Raw genomic sequence first — 21,667 nt, 5'->3', positions numbered from 1 at the left:
GCAATGCATTCAAGCATTATAGACACACCATAAGAGAGAAAGAAGAGAGGGTGAGAAGAGAGTAATCCCACAAAATTGTGAGGTATTTGTGAGATAGTAAGTGAGGTGTTTTCTCCTAATAATAGAGAGATTTTTGTTGTTCTCCTATTATTAGAGAGAAGTTGTATTCCCACATTACTTAGTAAAATTCTTCTATACTTGCCCGTGGACGTAGCCAAATTGGGTGAACCACGTAAATTCTTGTGTGTCATTTCTCATTTTATCTTGTCCCTTACCTTTTGTCTTGTCGGGTTTGCATGTCAGTATCCTAACAGTGGTATCAAAGCCTTCTGGTTGGTGTTGATTAATACACAAAAGTTATTCGTGTATACGGTACTATTCACGTATACGGCACTATTCATCCATACGGTACTGTTCACATACGTTGCTGTTGGCGTATATAGAAAGTCAGTGTGGTGATTAAATACAGTCTAGGAAGTTCTGTCTAAGGAGATTGGGTTTTAAGCGGGACCGTTTGTGACCCCTCCAATCTTTCCTGGGAACTTACTTAGTGAAGTATTATTCACACGATACTATTTCTATATACGTTACAGATCTGTGAAACGGTGATAGCTGAATAGATCTTGGTGAATACAATGGCAGCAAAGTACGAGATTGAGAGGTTTAATGGGAGCAATTTCTCATTGTGGAAAATGAGAATCAAGGCAATCTTAAGAAAAGACAATTGCTTGGCAGCAATTGGGGATCGGCCCGCGGAGATCACTGATAATACAAAATGGAATGAGATGAATGACAATGTTATTGCTAACATACATTTAGCATTAGCCGATGAAGTATTATCAAGTGTGGCGGAGAAGAAAATAGCTAAGGAGATATGGGAGACTCTAACAAAGCTATACGAGTCCAAGTCTTTGCACAATAAGATTTTCTTAAAGCTGAGACTTTATACCCTTCGAATGGCAGAAACCACATCGGTGACTGACCATATCAACACAATAAGAACTCTATTTTCACAACTCACTACATTGGGTCAGCAAATAGAGGAAAATGAACGTACAGAGCTTCTACTTCAAAGTCTTCCTGATTCGTATGATCAACTCATTATCAACTTGACAAATAATATCCTCTCAGATTATCTAGTCTTCGATGATGTTGCAGCCGCTATCTTGGAAGAAGAAAATAGGCGCAAAAACAAAGGAGACAGAAACAGTTCAAACCAAGCAGAGGCATTATTGGTGTCAAGAGGAAGATCAACGGAGCGTGGCTCTAGTGGGAGTCAAAGGCAGGGGAGGTCCAAATCAAGAAATAAGAAGGCTGTGAAATGCTACAACTGTGGCAAAAAGGGGCACTTCAAAAAGGATTGTTGGTTTAAAAAGGGTATAGAGAATTCTGCAGAGTCATCAAAATCTCAAGGGTGTGTTGCGAGTACCTCAGAAGATGGAGATGTTTTATATAGTGAAGCAGCGACAATCTCTACAGATACAGAAGAGCTCACTAAGGTTTGGCTAATTGATTCAGGAGCAACATGGCATATGACTCCTAATCGAGATTGGTTCCATACATATAAACCTATCTCTGGAGGCAAAGTGTTCATGGGTGATAATCATGCTTTAGAGATTGTCGGCATTGGCACCATCAAATTGAAGATGTATGATGGCTTAATTCATACTATTTCAGAAGTGCGACATGTAAAAGACTTAAAGAAGAATCTTTTGTCTATAGGACAATTTGATAGTCTTGGCTGTAAGATCCGAACAGACAATGGAATTATGAAAATCATCAAAGGAGCGCCGGTGGTTTTAAAGGCAAGAAAGACAGTTGCAAATGTATTTGCATTAATGGGAGAAACACATCATGAGGCAGAAGCGTCAATCGCATCAACCAGTCCTGCAAAAGAGAAGACGATGATGTGGCATCAAAAACTAAGTCACATGTCAGAAAAAGGTTTAAAGGTTCTCTCTGATCAGAAGTTACTCCCTGGGCTTACAAAGGTTACTTTACCTTTTTGTGAGCACTGTGTTACAAGTAAACAACACAGGTTGAAGTTTGGCACATCAACAACTAAGAGCAAATGCATCTTAGACCTGATTCACTCTGATGTATGGCAAGCACCGGTTATATCCTTGGGAGGAGCAAGATACTTTGTATCATTCATAGATGACTTCTCCAGGAGATGTTGGGTGTATCCAATTAGAAGGAAGGCAGATGTGCTTACAGTTTTTAAAACTTTCAAAGCGCTGGCGGAACTTGAATCTGAAAAGAAGATCAAGTGTTTGAGGACTGACAATGGATGAGAATATACCAGTGATGAATTTGATAACTTCTGTCAATATGAAGGTATCAAAAGGCAGTTCACAACGGTATACACTCCACAACAAAATGGAGTGGCAGAGCGGATGAACAGAACTCTATTAGAAAGAACAAGAGCAATGTTGAAGGCTGTAGGTCTAGGAAAGTCATTCTGGGCAGAAGCAGTCAATACCGCCTGTTATGTGATAAATCGATCTCCATCAACCGCAATTGAGTTGAAGACACCGATGGAGATGTGGACTGGAAAACCAGCTGACTATTCTCGATTGCATATATTTGGAAGTCTTGTGTACGTGATGTACAATACACAAGAAGTTAGCAAGCTGGATTCAAAATCCAGAAAATGTGTATTCTTGGGATATGCTGATGGAGTGAAGGGGTATCGCTTGTGGGATCCCACTACCCACAAGGTAGTGATCAGTAGAGATGTCATATTTGCAGAAGGTAAAATACAAATGGAAGAACATAATAGCATTCTAAAAGAGACTACAGCAGTCCATGTGGAAAATACTCAGAATCATGCTTTTTCTGAAGCTGTACCAGAGCATGAAGAGCAAGAACAAATAGAGTCTGAAACTCCTGAAGTTCGGCGGTCGACTCGTAAAAGAAGACCACCGGCTTGGCACTCAGAATATGTTACTGAAAGTAACATTGCATACTGTCTTCTAACAGATGATGGAGAGCCATCAACTTTCCATGAGGCTATTAAAAGCACAGATGTGTCTATGTGGATGACAGCAATGCAAGAGGAGATTGAAGCTCTGTACAAGAATAATACTTGGGATCTTGTTCCGCTACCACAAGGAAGAAAGGCCATTGGCAACAAATGGGTTTACAAGATAAAACGTGATGGCAATGATCAAGTGGAGCGGTATCGTACAAGATTGGTGGTGAAAGGATATGCTCAGAAAGAAGGAATAGACTTCAATGAGATATTTTCTCTAGTGGTACGACTTACGACAATCAGAGTAGTCTTGTCAATGTGTGCTATATTTGATCTTCACTTGGAGCAGTTAGACGTGAAAACTACATTTCTTCATGGAGAACTTGAAGAAGAAATTTATATGCTCCAACCAGAGGGTTTTGCTGAAACAGGTAAGGAGAACTTGGTTTGCAGGTTGAACAAATCTCTATACGGTCTCAAACAGGCGCCGAGGTGTTGGTATAAGAGATTTGATTCCTTCATAATTAGCCTTGGGTACAACAGACTCAGTTCAGACCATTGTACGTATTATAAGAGGTTTGAAGAAGATTTCATCATTTTGTTGTTGTACGTGGATGACATGTTGGTGATAGGCCCCAACAAAGATCGAGTCCAAGAATTGAAGGCACAGTTGGCTAGGGAGTTTGATATGAAGGACTTGGGACCAGCAAACAAGATTCTAGGGATGCAAATTTACCGAGACAGAAGTAAGAGGAAGATTTGGCTTTCTCAAAAGAATTATTTGAAGAAGATCTTGCGACGCTTCAACATGCAAGATTGTAAGCCAATTTCCACCCCACTTCCTATTAACTTCAAATTATCCTCAAGTATGTCTCCTAGCAATGAAGCAGAGAGGATGGAGATGTCTCGAGTACCGTATGCATCAGTAGTGGGAAGTTTAATGTTTGCCATGATATGTACAAGACCAGACATTGCACAAGCAGTGGGAGCAGTTAGTCGATACATGGCAAATCCTGGTAGAGAGCATTGGAATACTATTAAGAGGATCTTGAGATACATCAAGGGTACCTTAGATGCTGCATTATGTTATGGAGGATCAGAATTTACTATCAGAGGTTATGTTGATTCAAATTTTGTTGGTGACCTTGAGAAAAGGAAGTCCACTACAGGCTATGTGTTCATAATTGCAGGAGGAGCTGTGAGTTGGGTTTCTAAACTTCAGACTGTTGTAGCGTTATCCACAACAGAAGCTGAGTATATGGCAGCTACACAAGCTTGTAAAGAAGCAATATGGATGAAGAAACTTATGGAGGAGCTTGGGCACAAACAAGAGAATATTCTTTTGTATTGTGATAGTCAAAGTGCCTTGCATATTGCAAGGAATCCAGCGTTTCATTCAAGAACAAAACACATAGATGTTCAATATCACTTTGTTCGTGAAGTGGTGGAAGATGGAAGTGTGGATTTTCAGAAGATTCACACAAAGGAAAACCCAGCAGATGCTTTGACAAAACCGGTTAACACTGATAAGTATATATGGTGCAGATCCTCTTACGGCCTAGCAGAAACGTAAGCAGCATGAAGATTGCAAGTATAGAAAGGATAGAAGAAGCATAGATAATCAAGTGTGAAGACTTGATTAACTCATCAAAGTCTTCAAGTGGGAGAATGTGAAATCACCCTAACATTGTTGACAAAATCAACAATGTTTGTCAACAATGTTAGGCATAAATTTGTCAACAATGTTAGGCACCAATTTGTCAACATTGTTAGGCATAAATTTGGACCCTAACATTGTTGACAAAATCAACAATGTTTGTCAACAATGTTAGGCACAAATTTGGTGCCACCTACCTTGCTCTTGTCTTTTGCATGGATGTTTGCCTATAAATAGGCAATGCATTCAAGCATTATAGACACACCATAAGAGAGAAAGAAGAGAGGGTGAGAAGAGAGTAATCCCACAAAATTGTGAGGTATTTGTGAGATAGTAAGTGAGGTGTTTTCTCTTAATAATAGAGAGATTTTTGTTGTTCTCCTATTATTAGAGAGAAGTTGTATTCCCACATTACTTAGTAAAATTCTTCTATACTTGCCCGTGGACGTAGCCAAATTGGGTGAACCACGTAAATTCTTGTGTGTCATTTCTCATTTTATCTTGTCCCTTACCTTTTGTCTTGTCGGGTTTGCATGCCAGTATCCTAACAACTGATGGTGGGGTTTTATATGGTTTGGCACTTCTATCTTATTCAACTAGTCTTCTCTGTAAAAAAACAAAAAATATACAGAATTTCCACGGGGTGGGTGATCATAAAAAATATACAGTAAAAGTCACCTACACAAATCCAGTATCTTAGCGTTTTTTTTTAATATGTTTTTCTAACTTTTTTAAACTGTTTTTTATTTAAAAAATATCAAATTAATATATTTTTTAAATACTCTTAGATGAATTTAATGATTCCCTAGCAATAGAACATCCCTCTTTACATTTATATTCCTAGTGTTTTGTAAGGCTCAAACTCATTTTCTGTAATTTCTTAGAATAATTGACAAATTCCTTAGTAGCATTTTTGACATTTTCCATAATTAAGTGTTTTCTCAGTATTTGCATAGTCACCTAGTGTTATCTCCTAATTTCTAACATAATTTTACTATTTAAATAAAATTATAATTTAATATTTTCATCTTTACTTACAATCTTTCAAAATCAACTAATTAATTCATTACTCATTAAAATTAATCCATAACATTCTAATTAATTCATCAATCAAATTCAAAACAAAATTTTCAAAACCCTAATATTTATCAAAATAAAAATTTAAAATTTAATTAACACACATATATACATAATCTTACTTTTAAATTTATTTTCTCCAACTTTATTCTTCTTTCCTTATCTTTTCTTTTCTTTTTTCTTTCCTTTTGGTTTTTCACTGTATTCTCTCTCTTTTTATTTTATTTTTTTATTTATATTTCTCAACTCTTTGTTCAATTATTATAATATCCCTTATTTATTTATATTCATTTTTAAGCTTTCAAAGGCTTTATTGACTTTTCTTATCTTTTTTAATTCAAAACATTACATTATTTGTCTCAAAGGGATTGATGTTTATGAAATGAGTTTTGGGGAAATTGTTCGTATGAAAGGGATTTTATTAAAAAAAAAAATTGGATAAATTATGGTTGAAAAGAAAAATAAGTGGAGTGAATTTGGTTGAGAAAAGAGAATTTGCAGGGAATAAAATTAAAAGAGATTGATGCAAATGTAAATTTTCCATAGAAAAATGTTTTTTTATAAAAAAATTAAATTAAAGGATACAAAATATAGTTGTTTAATAAAATGGTAAAATAGATCTTAATGGGCAAAAAATTATTTATCAGGAAAAAAAAAACAGTGCATTTTCCGTGTCTGTCCCTGTCCCTTCAACAGAACATCATCAAAATCAAAACTCCACGTTAATTAGATCATACTCAATCACCACATACCCCCGTTGTCTCCCCCACAGCTCCTCCCACTGTCGACAAGCAAACCTCCATCATCATCATCATCAAAATTAAATCCATTGAAATTTTTTTCCTCATTTGAATCAGATTATGCCTAACAACCACAAGCCTCCGTTGTCTCACCCACGAATGCTCCCGCTGTCCACAAGCAACTCTCCAGCACCATTTATCTCAAAGCCCACATCAAATTTATCATGTCCAATCACCATAAGCCTTCAATATCTCCCCCACAACTCCTCTCACTGTCAACAAGCAACCCTTCATCATCATCATCTCTCTCAAAAACAAGTCAATTGCTCATGATTTGAAGAGTGTTGCAATACTCATTGTATATATGTGTCCTGTTTAAAACCACAACCACCTGTTATCGTGACACGACAAGAACTACATTTTTCACCTTTTATTCTTCTGTTTAAAAAAAAAAAAATTTATTAATATTTTTTATAAAGTTTCGTGTTGAAACTCAGTTTGCTGGTTTGGTTTAGACATCCAAGAAATATCCTTAATTAACAAAGAAGTTAAGGTACAAACAATATCCTTGATTAACAAAACAACAACCAACCAAGAAACTGGCTATAGTGGCTAAAATTTCTCATTCAATATCCTCCACAAAAGCTTCGACTCGAAGAAGAACAAATCCCACTGCAACTCCAACAAGAACAAGCCCGTTCATGATTGCTGCTATCCTGAATATCTCACCAACATCACTGCAGGTTGAAGAGAGTGCACCCCCACTTCTGCCTTTACCCTTTGATGGAGCTCTCAATGAGCTGACCACCTTTGCAAAGGACTGCTCAGCGCATACTGGCAAGCCTAATGAACTCACATTGTTGTGAGCTTTTAGCCCACCAAAAGAATCCAGTCCCATTATGTAGTTCACTTTGATTTGCTTCCTCTCAGGACTGCTAACTGTGGCAGCAGCAAGTGTTGCTGGAGAAAGCGTTGCTGAGGCTGTTGCCATTGACCCAAAACCTGCAATATATAAGATGAGAAACAGAAACACACAATCACCCCTTGTACACCAGAAACAGAACTTACAAGTTACTACTAATTACTATATAATTTAATGAAATAAGTGTCGTATGCCTTACAGAGGAATATGCATGTAGTTACCTTTTTTTTTCGGTGGTGTTTGTCGGGTTGGAAATATTACAAATATGATTGGAAAGGAAGGAGATGGAAACTTGACTTTGTATGGAAAAGAACGTGAGAGGATGGATAAGGAAACAATGTGCACCTCTAAATGCCAGCCAGGGAAATCAAATTGAACAGTCCAAGCACCATGGTCTCCAATTCAATTAAATAAATGAAAAGAATCCAGGCCCAGGACTAGGCCCATTTTAAAGCAGACCAAAAATCAGACCCACCAAGCCCAAATAGCATCCCTAAAAAGAGACTGTCTTCGGGCTGAAACATCAACGATTGCCGCATTCTGATAAGCCCCTAAATGTACTTCAATAAACACCCTCTATAAAAGCCCTCGGTGCATCCTTCTTCCCCAACCTCATCAGCTCAAACACGCAAATATTTCCTCCCACCAAATTGTTGTCCGCCGTCACTCTTTTCCGTCACAAATCTGAAGTCTGAAGCATTCAGAATCTTCTTGCGGACACCTGTTAGCGGATGTTTCCGTCACAAATCTGAAGTCTGAAGCATTCAGAATCTTCTTGCGGACACCTATTAGCGGATTTACTGCATAAATCAGCAAGAATTGCAATAATTAGAACTTAACAAACACCTTCAAGATTGCATTTTTGTAAAGGCTCGCCAAAATAACACTGTGCATGCTTATTATAAGAGCTGTAAGTACACATTGAAAATAATAAAATTATCTACTACCATTTCGTAAAGGCTCACCAGTAGATCATGCTTACTATATATGTTCCTGCAAGATAGTCATGAATGAAGGAGTTTTTGGGCTGGACATCCCTGCTATGCTGGCTTAACGCGCTGAATTCGTAGTTCCTTATGACGCCTTTGCTAATGTGGGAAGATTTTTTAAAACTAGTGATGATTTCCGATTCTTCCTGATCTGCACATAATAGATTCATAAATTAAGCACCATCATGGATGTATACACAAAGAACTAACGAACTTTTTCTGATGAAGTTCCTTTCTTTAATGAGATTTTTTTGAAAAAAAAGATTTATCATGTGGTTATCAAAATTGAAAGCTTACATTCAAATTGAAGAAAAATCATTGTTATCATAAGATAGGTTTCGTAAGGTGCGAAGCTACTTATGATGTTGAAGACTGGTGATAAGATGTTCTAGAAAATAGAGTTCGTGATGGCATGCCTATAATCCCATCATAATAAGCTATGAAAACATTGTTGATTTTTAATTATATAAAATGATAACAAAGAGATTTTATAATGAGCATATTATTATTACTACTATCTTTCTGTTCATGCATATTCACTATCGTCAATATTTATTGCTCTGCCACTCCCTTTGATTCAATTATGGCCACAAGGGACAAGGGAGCTAAGTCTAGCTGATGGTGACCAGATGCAAACAATTTTCTTGTCTGCTTTTTCCAATTTCAGCTTTCTGCCAGTACTTCTGTACAAATTTGTTTCCCCTGAAATTTTTAAGTTCGAAAAAAAACGCACCAAATGATATAGTTGATAAAAATAGACAATAGTAAATTAAAAACCACGAAATAAAAACTTGACTATAAGATCAGTTCAACAGTTATCGCAATACATTGGCAATAAAAAACACTTCCTGCCTTTATTCTACCTTTGTTTGACATATTTTTATAAGGGATTACACAATGATCTCCTTGTGCTTGCTGCTTAGAATTCGTAAGCGATGGAAGGTAACCTCGGCCTGAGGACAACCTCCAATGGTGTTGCTTTGGAGACTGTCAACCCAGGGCTCTCAGTCATATCGACTGGGGTATCCGAGACTGTCCTCAATTCAAACCCATGAAGAAGCCGAGCAAGTGTCAGGTGCACAACCTGGACAGCGAATGACACCGCAGGGCACATTCTTCTTCCAGAACCGAATGGTGTGAATTCGAAGTCCTGGCCCCTTGCATCCAAATCGGCATGCTCTTTCAGGAACCTCTCAGGCTGAAATTCCAATGGGTTAGCCCACATGTTAGGGTCACGATGCTACTTCCAGAGGTTAACCACAAGGCGCGTGCCTGCTGGGATGTAGAAGCCAGCTACAGTGCAATCCTCCATGGCTTCCCTTGGTGCTGAGAGTGGTCCTGGTGTGTGTAGTCTGAATGTTTCCTTGACAATGGCTTGCAAATATACAAGGTTCTTTATTTCTGTCTCGGCCACTTGGCGGTGCTTTCCAACGTGGGTGTCAAGCTCACATTGAGCTGTTTTAAGCGTATTTCTGTTGTTTAGTAGCAAAGCTAGTGCCCATATAATAGCTGTCGTTGTTGGGTCACTGCCACCCGCAAGAAGGCTCTGCCATAGAGATTACTTGATACTGTGAGATGGAGTAAAAAACTGATTCATATATACATATACGAAATTTATTCCTTTAATTTATTAGGATTTATATGACCATTAGAAATTACAATGTCTGCTATAGTACACTTTCTTTTTTTGATAAATACTATAATGCAAAATGCAAAAATGGGACATAAACTCTTGATGTTTTGTCTAGCTGTATGCAGTATTGCAGAAAATGAAAGACAGAGCAAGGGCCTCGAGTTCGAGACTTTCCTGAAAACTTAAATCAAATGCAGATCATCATTTACCCAAACTCCTTTCAGACATGTGAAAAAAGCAAGTTTTGCCCCAGCTCCTTGAGTAGGTTTCAGCTGCAACAGAAAACTAAACTACTTTCAATTGCAGAAATTTTCTAGATACTTACCAAGCAACTAGCCTTAACGGTTGTGTCAGCTTCATCAACAGAAATGTTACTATCATCCATCTTAGAAAGCATTACATAGATGAAGTCTTTCTCCTCCTCGATGATGCTTCTGTTGAGCCTGATCCTTCGATGTTCATCCACCCAGCTCCCAAGCACGCAATCTAACTCCCTTGCCGTTCTTTTCATTTTTCCTATATATCCCTTCACCAAATCCAGCCAACTAAACAATGGAACAGCATCTGAAGCCAAATTTAACCCCACTAGATAGAAGAAATTTCCTAAAGCCTCTTGACACCTCTTTGCCTCTTGGTTGCCTTTTGCATCGGCACTAAAATATCGCTTCCCAGAAATCATTCTAACTATTATGTTCATTGCCATGTCCGCTAATCTTTGCTTCATTTCCACAACAACTTGCCCTCCATTCCTTGACGATTTCTCATAAAAATCTTTCATGAGCAAACTGGTTTCTGTGTCCCTGACATGCTTGAGCAACTCGAGCCTATGATTGGAGAGGAGTTCAACCATGACTAACTTCCTCATATCACGCCAATATCGCCCATACGGTGCAAAGCCGAACATAGTTTGGTTATAGCCCATGATCTTTAATGCTAAGAATTTCGGACGTGTGGAAAAGACCCTATCATTTGCAGTGAAACATTCTTTCACAATTTCCCAATCGCTCACCACAATCGCTGGATGAATTCCAAGGCGGATAGAGAAGATTGACCCATACTTATCTGCCATGCCCCCTAGTGTTTTATGCAGCAGCTGGTTTCTTCCTCCAAGAAGATGTAGGTGGCCAATAACAGGCCATGACCCTGCTACCTCTGGAGGCATCTTGCCATTTTTCTTGTTTGCTCTGGAAAATATTGTGGCCAAGACAATAGAAATTATTGCAAGAAGAAGAGCATAGAAGGAGATTTCTCGGAGATCAGTTAAGGTTTTCATGGTTTAGTTTGTAATGGAGGTTTGGTACTTGGTTGCTATCTTTTTCAGCTGCCACTGAAAGAAACTTTCCAATTGAGGCAAATGAAATAATTTTGTAGGGCTCACTTCTTATGCTGTTCACATATTGATAGCCCAGTAATGCCAAGCTCATTCATAGCTGATGGTTACTGATGATGGGGTTTTGTATGGTTTGACACTTCTATCTTATTCAACTAGTCTTATCTGTAAAAAACAAAAAATATACAGAATTTCCACGCGGTGGGTGATCATAAAAGCAATGCATTCAAGCATTATAGACACACCATAAGAGAGAAAGAAGAGAGGGTGAGAAGAGAGTAATCCCACAAAATTGTGAGGTATTTGTGAGATAGTAAGTGAGGTGTTTTCTCCTAATAATAGAGAGATTTTTGTTGTTCTCCTATTATTAGAGAGAAGTTGTATTCCCACATTACTTAGTAAAATTCTTCTATACTTGCCCGTGGACGTAGCCAAATTGGGTGAACCACGTAAATTCTTGTGTGTCATTTCTCATTTTATCTTGTCCCTTACCTTTTGTCTTGTCGGGTTTGCATGTCAGTATCCTAACAGTGGTATCAAAGCCTTCTGGTTGGTGTTGATTAATACACAAAAGTTATTCGTGTATACGGTACTATTCACGTATACGGCACTATTCATCCATACGGTACTGTTCACATACGTTGCTGTTGGCGTATATAGAAAGTCAGTGTGGTGATTAAATACAGTCTAGGAAGTTCTGTCTAAGGAGATTGGGTTTTAAGCGGGACCGTTTGTGACCCCTCCAATCTTTCCTGGGAACTTACTTAGTGAAGTATTATTCACACGATACTATTTCTATATACGTTACAGATCTGTGAAACGGTGATAGCTGAATAGATCTTGGTGAATACAATGGCAGCAAAGTACGAGATTGAGAGGTTTAATGGGAGCAATTTCTCATTGTGGAAAATGAGAATCAAGGCAATCTTAAGAAAAGACAATTGCTTGGCAGCAATTGGGGATCGGCCCGCGGAGATCACTGATAATACAAAATGGAATGAGATGAATGACAATGTTATTGCTAACATACATTTAGCATTAGCCGATGAAGTATTATCAAGTGTGGCGGAGAAGAAAATAGCTAAGGAGATATGGGAGACTCTAACAAAGCTATACGAGTCCAAGTCTTTGCACAATAAGATTTTCTTAAAGCTGAGACTTTATACCCTTCGAATGGCAGAAACCACATCGGTGACTGACCATATCAACACAATAAGAACTCTATTTTCACAACTCACTACATTGGGTCAGCAAATAGAGGAAAATGAACGTACAGAGCTTCTACTTCAAAGTCTTCCTGATTCGTATGATCAACTCATTATCAACTTGACAAATAATATCCTCTCAGATTATCTAGTCTTCGATGATGTTGCAGCCGCTATCTTGGAAGAAGAAAATAGGCGCAAAAACAAAGGAGACAGAAACAGTTCAAACCAAGCAGAGGCATTATTGGTGTCAAGAGGAAGATCAACGGAGCGTGGCTCTAGTGGGAGTCAAAGGCAGGGGAGGTCCAAATCAAGAAATAAGAAGGCTGTGAAATGCTACAACTGTGGCAAAAAGGGGCACTTCAAAAAGGATTGTTGGTTTAAAAAGGGTATAGAGAATTCTGCAGAGTCATCAAAATCTCAAGGGTGTGTTGCGAGTACCTCAGAAGATGGAGATGTTTTATATAGTGAAGCAGCGACAATCTCTACAGATACAGAAGAGCTCACTAAGGTTTGGCTAATTGATTCAGGAGCAACATGGCATATGACTCCTAATCGAGATTGGTTCCATACATATAAACCTATCTCTGGAGGCAAAGTGTTCATGGGTGATAATCATGCTTTAGAGATTGTCGGCATTGGCACCATCAAATTGAAGATGTATGATGGCTTAATTCATACTATTTCAGAAGTGCGACATGTAAAAGACTTAAAGAAGAATCTTTTGTCTATAGGACAATTTGATAGTCTTGGCTGTAAGATCCGAACAGACAATGGAATTATGAAAATCATCAAAGGAGCGCCGGTGGTTTTAAAGGCAAGAAAGACAGTTGCAAATGTATTTGCATTAATGGGAGAAACACATCATGAGGCAGAAGCGTCAATCGCATCAACCAGTCCTGCAAAAGAGAAGACGATGATGTGGCATCAAAAACTAAGTCACATGTCAGAAAAAGGTTTAAAGGTTCTCTCTGATCAGAAGTTACTCCCTGGGCTTACAAAGGTTACTTTACCTTTTTGTGAGCACTGTGTTACAAGTAAACAACACAGGTTGAAGTTTGGCACATCAACAACTAAGAGCAAATGCATCTTAGACCTGATTCACTCTGATGTATGGCAAGCACCGGTTATATCCTTGGGAGGAGCAAGATACTTTGTATCATTCATAGATGACTTCTCCAGGAGATGTTGGGTGTATCCAATTAGAAGGAAGGCAGATGTGCTTACAGTTTTTAAAACTTTCAAAGCGCTGGCGGAACTTGAATCTGAAAAGAAGATCAAGTGTTTGAGGACTGACAATGGATGAGAATATACCAGTGATGAATTTGATAACTTCTGTCAATATGAAGGTATCAAAAGGCAGTTCACAACGGTATACACTCCACAACAAAATGGAGTGGCAGAGCGGATGAACAGAACTCTATTAGAAAGAACAAGAGCAATGTTGAAGGCTGTAGGTCTAGGAAAGTCATTCTGGGCAGAAGCAGTCAATACCGCCTGTTATGTGATAAATCGATCTCCATCAACCGCAATTGAGTTGAAGACACCGATGGAGATGTGGACTGGAAAACCAGCTGACTATTCTCGATTGCATATATTTGGAAGTCTTGTGTACGTGATGTACAATACACAAGAAGTTAGCAAGCTGGATTCAAAATCCAGAAAATGTGTATTCTTGGGATATGCTGATGGAGTGAAGGGGTATCGCTTGTGGGATCCCACTACCCACAAGGTAGTGATCAGTAGAGATGTCATATTTGCAGAAGGTAAAATACAAATGGAAGAACATAATAGCATTCTAAAAGAGACTACAGCAGTCCATGTGGAAAATACTCAGAATCATGCTTTTTCTGAAGCTGTACCAGAGCATGAAGAGCAAGAACAAATAGAGTCTGAAACTCCTGAAGTTCGGCGGTCGACTCGTAAAAGAAGACCACCGGCTTGGCACTCAGAATATGTTACTGAAAGTAACATTGCATACTGTCTTCTAACAGATGATGGAGAGCCATCAACTTTCCATGAGGCTATTAAAAGCACAGATGTGTCTATGTGGATGACAGCAATGCAAGAGGAGATTGAAGCTCTGTACAAGAATAATACTTGGGATCTTGTTCCGCTACCACAAGGAAGAAAGGCCATTGGCAACAAATGGGTTTACAAGATAAAACGTGATGGCAATGATCAAGTGGAGCGGTATCGTACAAGATTGGTGGTGAAAGGATATGCTCAGAAAGAAGGAATAGACTTCAATGAGATATTTTCTCTAGTGGTACGACTTACGACAATCAGAGTAGTCTTGTCAATGTGTGCTATATTTGATCTTCACTTGGAGCAGTTAGACGTGAAAACTACATTTCTTCATGGAGAACTTGAAGAAGAAATTTATATGCTCCAACCAGAGGGTTTTGCTGAAACAGGTAAGGAGAACTTGGTTTGCAGGTTGAACAAATCTCTATACGGTCTCAAACAGGCGCCGAGGTGTTGGTATAAGAGATTTGATTCCTTCATAATTAGCCTTGGGTACAACAGACTCAGTTCAGACCATTGTACGTATTATAAGAGGTTTGAAGAAGATTTCATCATTTTGTTGTTGTACGTGGATGACATGTTGGTGATAGGCCCCAACAAAGATCGAGTCCAAGAATTGAAGGCACAGTTGGCTAGGGAGTTTGATATGAAGGACTTGGGACCAGCAAACAAGATTCTAGGGATGCAAATTTACCGAGACAGAAGTAAGAGGAAGATTTGGCTTTCTCAAAAGAATTATTTGAAGAAGATCTTGCGACGCTTCAACATGCAAGATTGTAAGCCAATTTCCACCCCACTTCCTATTAACTTCAAATTATCCTCAAGTATGTCTCCTAGCAATGAAGCAGAGAGGATGGAGATGTCTCGAGTACCGTATGCATCAGTAGTGGGAAGTTTAATGTTTGCCATGATATGTACAAGACCAGACATTGCACAAGCAGTGGGAGCAGTTAGTCGATACATGGCAAATCCTGGTAGAGAGCATTGGAATACTATTAAGAGGATCTTGAGATACATCAAGGGTACCTTAGATGCTGCATTATGTTATGGAGGATCAGAATTTACTATCAGAGGTTATGTTGATTCAAATTTTGTTGGTGACCTTGAGAAAAGGAAGTCCACTACAGGCTATGTGTTCATAATTGCAGGAGGAGCTGTGAGTTGGGTTTCTAAACTTCAGACTGTTGTAGCGTTATCCACAACAGAAGCTGAGTATATGGCAGCTACACAAGCTTGTAAAGAAGCAATATGGATGAAGAAACTTATGGAGGAGCTTGGGCACAAACAAGAGAATATTCTTTTGTATTGTGATAGTCAAAGTGCCTTGCATATTGCAAGGAATCCAGCGTTTCATTCAAGAACAAAACACATAGATGTTCAATATCACTTTGTTCGTGAAGTGGTGGAAGATGGAAGTGTGGATTTTCAGAAGATTCACACAAAGGAAAACCCAGCAGATGCTTTGACAAAACCGGTTAACACTGATAAGTATATATGGTGCAGATCCTCTTACGGCCTAGCAGAAACGTAAGCAGCATGAAGATTGCAAGTATAGAAAGGATAGAAGAAGCATAGATAATCAAGTGTGAAGACTTGATTAACTCATCAAAGTCTTCAAGTGGGAGAATGTGAAATCACCCTAACATTGTTGACAAAATCAACAATGTTTGTCAACAATGTTAGGCATAAATTTGTCAACAATGTTAGGCACCAATTTGTCAACATTGTTAGGCATAAATTTGGACCCTAACATTGTTGACAAAATCAACAATGTTTGTCAACAATGTTAGGCACAAATTTGGTGCCACCTACCTTGCTCTTGTCTTTTGCATGGATGTTTGCCTATAAATAGGCAATGCATTCAAGCATTATAGACACACCATAAGAGAGAAAGAAGAGAGGGTGAGAAGAGAGTAATCCCACAAAATTGTGAGGTATTTGTGAGATAGTAAGTGAGGTGTTTTCTCTTAATAATAGAGAGATTTTTGTTGTTCTCCTATTATTAGAGAGAAGTTGTATTCCCACATTACTTAGTAAAATTCTTCTATACTTGCCCGTGGACGTAGCCAAATTGGGTGAACCACGTAAATTCTTGTGTGTCATTTCTCATTTTATCTTGTCCCTTACCTTTTGTCTTGTCGGGTTTGCATGCCAGTATCCTAACAACTGATGGTGGGGTTTTATATGGTTTGGCACTTCTATCTTATTCAACTAGTCTTCTCTGTAAAAAAACAAAAAATATACAGAATTTCCACGGGGTGGGTGATCATAAAAAATATACAGTAAAAGTCACCTACACAAATCCAGTATCTTAGCGTTTTTTTTTAATATGTTTTTCTAACTTTTTTAAACTGTTTTTTATTTAAAAAATATCAAATTAATATATTTTTTAAATACTCTTAGATGAATTTAATGATTCCCTAGCAATAGAACATCCCTCTTTACATTTATATTCCTAGTGTTTTGTAAGGCTCAAACTCATTTTCTGTAATTTCTTAGAATAATTGACAAATTCCTTAGTAGCATTTTTGACATTTTCCATAATTAAGTGTTTTCTCAGTATTTGCATAGTCACCTAGTGTTATCTCCTAATTTCTAACATAATTTTACTATTTAAATAAAATTATAATTTAATATTTTCATCTTTACTTACAATCTTTCAAAATCAACTAATTAATTCATTACTCATTAAAATTAATCCATAACATTCTAATTAATTCATCAATCAAATTCAAAACAAAATTTTCAAAACCCTAATATTTATCAAAATAAAAATTTAAAATTTAATTAACACACATATATACATAATCTTACTTTTAAATTTATTTTCTCCAACTTTATTCTTCTTTCCTTATCTTTTCTTTTCTTTTTTCTTTCCTTTTGGTTTTTCACTGTATTCTCTCTCTTTTTATTTTATTTTTTTATTTATATTTCTCAACTCTTTGTTCAATTATTATAATATCCCTTATTTATTTATATTCATTTTTAAGCTTTCAAAGGCTTTATTGACTTTTCTTATCTTTTTTAATTCAAAACATTACATTATTTGTCTCAAAGGGATTGATGTTTATGAAATGAGTTTTGGGGAAATTGTTCGTATGAAAGGGATTTTATTAAAAAAAAAAATTGGATAAATTATGGTTGAAAAGAAAAATAAGTGGAGTGAATTTGGTTGAGAAAAGAGAATTTGCAGGGAATAAAATTAAAAGAGATTGATGCAAATGTAAATTTTCCATAGAAAAATGTTTTTTTATAAAAAAATTAAATTAAAGGATACAAAATATAGTTGTTTAATAAAATGGTAAAATAGATCTTAATGGGCAAAAAATTATTTATCAGGAAAAAAAAAACAGTGCATTTTCCGTGTCTGTCCCTGTCCCTTCAACAGAACATCATCAAAATCAAAACTCCACGTTAATTAGATCATACTCAATCACCACATACCCCCGTTGTCTCCCCCACAGCTCCTCCCACTGTCGACAAGCAAACCTCCATCATCATCATCATCAAAATTAAATCCATTGAAATTTTTTTCCTCATTTGAATCAGATTATGCCTAACAACCACAAGCCTCCGTTGTCTCACCCACGAATGCTCCCGCTGTCCACAAGCAACTCTCCAGCACCATTTATCTCAAAGCCCACATCAAATTTATCATGTCCAATCACCATAAGCCTTCAATATCTCCCCCACAACTCCTCTCACTGTCAACAAGCAACCCTTCATCATCATCATCTCTCTCAAAAACAAGTCAATTGCTCATGATTTGAAGAGTGTTGCAATACTCATTGTATATATGTGTCCTGTTTAAAACCACAACCACCTGTTATCGTGACACGACAAGAACTACATTTTTCACCTTTTATTCTTCTGTTTAAAAAAAAAAAAATTTATTAATATTTTTTATAAAGTTTCGTGTTGAAACTCAGTTTGCTGGTTTGGTTTAGACATCCAAGAAATATCCTTAATTAACAAAGAAGTTAAGGTACAAACAATATCCTTGATTAACAAAACAACAACCAACCAAGAAACTGGCTATAGTGGCTAAAATTTCTCATTCAATATCCTCCACAAAAGCTTCGACTCGAAGAAGAACAAATCCCACTGCAACTCCAACAAGAACAAGCCCGTTCATGATTGCTGCTATCCTGAATATCTCACCAACATCACTGCAGGTTGAAGAGAGTGCACCCCCACTTCTGCCTTTACCCTTTGATGGAGCTCTCAATGAGCTGACCACCTTTGCAAAGGACTGCTCAGCGCATACTGGCAAGCCTAATGAACTCACATTGTTGTGAGCTTTTAGCCCACCAAAAGAATCCAGTCCCATTATGTAGTTCACTTTGATTTGCTTCCTCTCAGGACTGCTAACTGTGGCAGCAGCAAGTGTTGCTGGAGAAAGCGTTGCTGAGGCTGTTGCCATTGACCCAAAACCTGCAATATATAAGATGAGAAACAGAAACACACAATCACCCCTTGTACACCAGAAACAGAACTTACAAGTTACTACTAATTACTATATAATTTAATGAAATAAGTGTCGTATGCCTTACAGAGGAATATGCATGTAGTTACCTTTTTTTTTCGGTGGTGTTTGTCGGGTTGGAAATATTACAAATATGATTGGAAAGGAAGGAGATGGAAACTTGACTTTGTATGGAAAAGAACGTGAGAGGATGGATAAGGAAACAATGTGCACCTCTAAATGCCAGCCAGGGAAATCAAATTGAACAGTCCAAGCACCATGGTCTCCAATTCAATTAAATAAATGAAAAGAATCCAGGCCCAGGACTAGGCCCATTTTAAAGCAGACCAAAAATCAGACCCACCAAGCCCAAATAGCATCCCTAAAAAGAGACTGTCTTCGGGCTGAAACATCAACGATTGCCGCATTCTGATAAGCCCCTAAATGTACTTCAATAAACACCCTCTATAAAAGCCCTCGGTGCATCCTTCTTCCCCAACCTCATCAGCTCAAACACGCAAATATTTCCTCCCACCAAATTGTTGTCCGCCGTCACTCTTTTCCGTCACAAATCTGAAGTCTGAAGCATTCAGAATCTTCTTGCGGACACCTGTTAGCGGATGTTTCCGTCACAAATCTGAAGTCTGAAGCATTCAGAATCTTCTTGCGGACACCTATTAGCGGATTTACTGCATAAATCAGCAAGAATTGCAATAATTAGAACTTAACAAACACCTTCAAGATTGCATTTTTGTAAAGGCTCGCCAAAATAACACTGTGCATGCTTATTATAAGAGCTGTAAGTACACATTGAAAATAATAAAATTATCTACTACCATTTCGTAAAGGCTCACCAGTAGATCATGCTTACTATATATGTTCCTGCAAGATAGTCATGAATGAAGGAGTTTTTGGGCTGGACATCCCTGCTATGCTGGCTTAACGCGCTGAATTCGTAGTTCCTTATGACGCCTTTGCTAATGTGGGAAGATTTTTTAAAACTAGTGATGATTTCCGATTCTTCCTGATCTGCACATAATAGATTCATAAATTAAGCACCATCATGGATGTATACACAAAGAACTAACGAACTTTTTCTGATGAAGTTCCTTTCTTTAATGAGATTTTTTTGAAAAAAAAGATTTATCATGTGGTTATCAAAATTGAAAGCTTACATTCAAATTGAAGAAAAATCATTGTTATCATAAGATAGGTTTCGTAAGGTGCGAAGCTACTTATGATGTTGAAGACTGGTGATAAGATGTTCTAGAAAATAGAGTTCGTGATGGCATGCCTATAATCCCATCATAATAAGCTATGAAAACATTGTTGATTTTTAATTATATAAAATGATAACAAAGAGATTTTATAATGAGCATATTATTATTACTACTATCTTTCTGTTCATGCATATTCACTATCGTCAATATTTATTGCTCTGCCACTCCCTTTGATTCAATTATGGCCACAAGGGACAAGGGAGCTAAGTCTAGCTGATGGTGACCAGATGCAAACAATTTTCTTGTCTGCTTTTTCCAATTTCAGCTTTCTGCCAGTACTTCTGTACAAATTTGTTTCCCCTGAAATTTTTAAGTTCGAAAAAAAACGCACCAAATGATATAGTTGATAAAAATAGACAATAGTAAATTAAAAACCACGAAATAAAAACTTGACTATAAGATCAGTTCAACAGTTATCGCAATACATTGGCAATAAAAAACACTTCCTGCCTTTATTCTACCTTTGTTTGACATATTTTTATAAGGGATTACACAATGATCTCCTTGTGCTTGCTGCTTAGAATTCGTAAGCGATGGAAGGTAACCTCGGCCTGAGGACAACCTCCAATGGTGTTGCTTTGGAGACTGTCAACCCAGGGCTCTCAGTCATATCGACTGGGGTATCCGAGACTGTCCTCAATTCAAACCCATGAAGAAGCCGAGCAAGTGTCAGGTGCACAACCTGGACAGCGAATGACACCGCAGGGCACATTCTTCTTCCAGAACCGAATGGTGTGAATTCGAAGTCCTGGCCCCTTGCATCCAAATCGGCATGCTCTTTCAGGAACCTCTCAGGCTGAAATTCCAATGGGTTAGCCCACATGTTAGGGTCACGATGCTACTTCCAGAGGTTAACCACAAGGCGCGTGCCTGCTGGGATGTAGAAGCCAGCTACAGTGCAATCCTCCATGGCTTCCCTTGGTGCTGAGAGTGGTCCTGGTGTGTGTAGTCTGAATGTTTCCTTGACAATGGCTTGCAAATATACAAGGTTCTTTATTTCTGTCTCGGCCACTTGGCGGTGCTTTCCAACGTGGGTGTCAAGCTCACATTGAGCTGTTTTAAGCGTATTTCTGTTGTTTAGTAGCAAAGCTAGTGCCCATATAATAGCTGTCGTTGTTGGGTCACTGCCACCCGCAAGAAGGCTCTGCCATAGAGATTACTTGATACTGTGAGATGGAGTAAAAAACTGATTCATATATACATATACGAAATTTATTCCTTTAATTTATTAGGATTTATATGACCATTAGAAATTACAATGTCTGCTATAGTACACTTTCTTTTTTTGATAAATACTATAATGCAAAATGCAAAAATGGGACATAAACTCTTGATGTTTTGTCTAGCTGTATGCAGTATTGCAGAAA

General features: G+C 37.8%; 2 protein-coding genes and 2 pseudogenes across 8 annotated transcripts; all 4 read right to left on the bottom strand.

The window, feature by feature from the left end:
- Positions 1 to 6,950: 6,950 nt before the first annotated feature.
- Positions 6,951 to 7,747, bottom strand: LOC105119090 (uncharacterized). 4 transcript variants are annotated; one of them, XM_011017192.1, is made up of 2 exons: positions 7,668 to 7,747; positions 6,951 to 7,450 (listed from the first exon to the last, which is right to left on the bottom strand). In XM_011017192.1, the coding sequence occupies exon 2, from the start codon at positions 7,437 to 7,439 to the stop codon at positions 7,071 to 7,073; it is 369 nt and encodes a 122-aa protein (XP_011015494.1). In that variant the 5' UTR covers positions 7,440 to 7,450; positions 7,668 to 7,747; the 3' UTR covers positions 6,951 to 7,070. The 4 variants fall into 4 exon arrangements, with proteins under 4 accessions (XP_011015494.1, XP_011015493.1, XP_011015492.1 ...); XM_011017191.1 differs by having other exon boundaries at positions 7,592 to 7,673; XM_011017190.1 differs by having other exon boundaries at positions 6,951 to 7,452; positions 7,595 to 7,672.
- Positions 7,748 to 9,101: 1,354 nt separating this feature from the next.
- On the bottom strand, positions 9,102 to 11,380 carry LOC105119091 (cytochrome P450 82C4-like; annotated as a pseudogene).
- Positions 11,381 to 18,489: 7,109 nt separating this feature from the next.
- LOC105119089 (uncharacterized) lies at positions 18,490 to 19,286 on the bottom strand. Of its 4 annotated transcripts, none has more exons than XM_011017188.1 (2): positions 19,207 to 19,286; positions 18,490 to 18,989 (listed from the first exon to the last, which is right to left on the bottom strand). In XM_011017188.1, the coding sequence occupies exon 2, from the start codon at positions 18,976 to 18,978 to the stop codon at positions 18,610 to 18,612; it is 369 nt and encodes a 122-aa protein (XP_011015490.1). In that variant the 5' UTR covers positions 18,979 to 18,989; positions 19,207 to 19,286; the 3' UTR covers positions 18,490 to 18,609. The 4 variants fall into 4 exon arrangements, with proteins under 4 accessions (XP_011015490.1, XP_011015489.1, XP_011015488.1 ...); XM_011017187.1 differs by having other exon boundaries at positions 19,131 to 19,212; XM_011017186.1 differs by having other exon boundaries at positions 18,490 to 18,991; positions 19,134 to 19,211.
- Positions 19,287 to 20,640: 1,354 nt separating this feature from the next.
- Positions 20,641 to 21,453, bottom strand: LOC105119092 (cytochrome P450 82C4-like; annotated as a pseudogene).
- Between the last annotated feature and the right edge of the window lie 214 nt (positions 21,454 to 21,667).

This window comes from Populus euphratica, unplaced genomic scaffold (genome assembly GCF_000495115.2).
Source record: "Populus euphratica unplaced genomic scaffold, PopEup_1.0 scaffold2451.1, whole genome shotgun sequence".
NCBI lineage: Eukaryota > Viridiplantae > Streptophyta > Magnoliopsida > Malpighiales > Salicaceae > Populus > Populus euphratica.
This window is presented reverse-complemented; position numbering and strand designations above follow the sequence as displayed.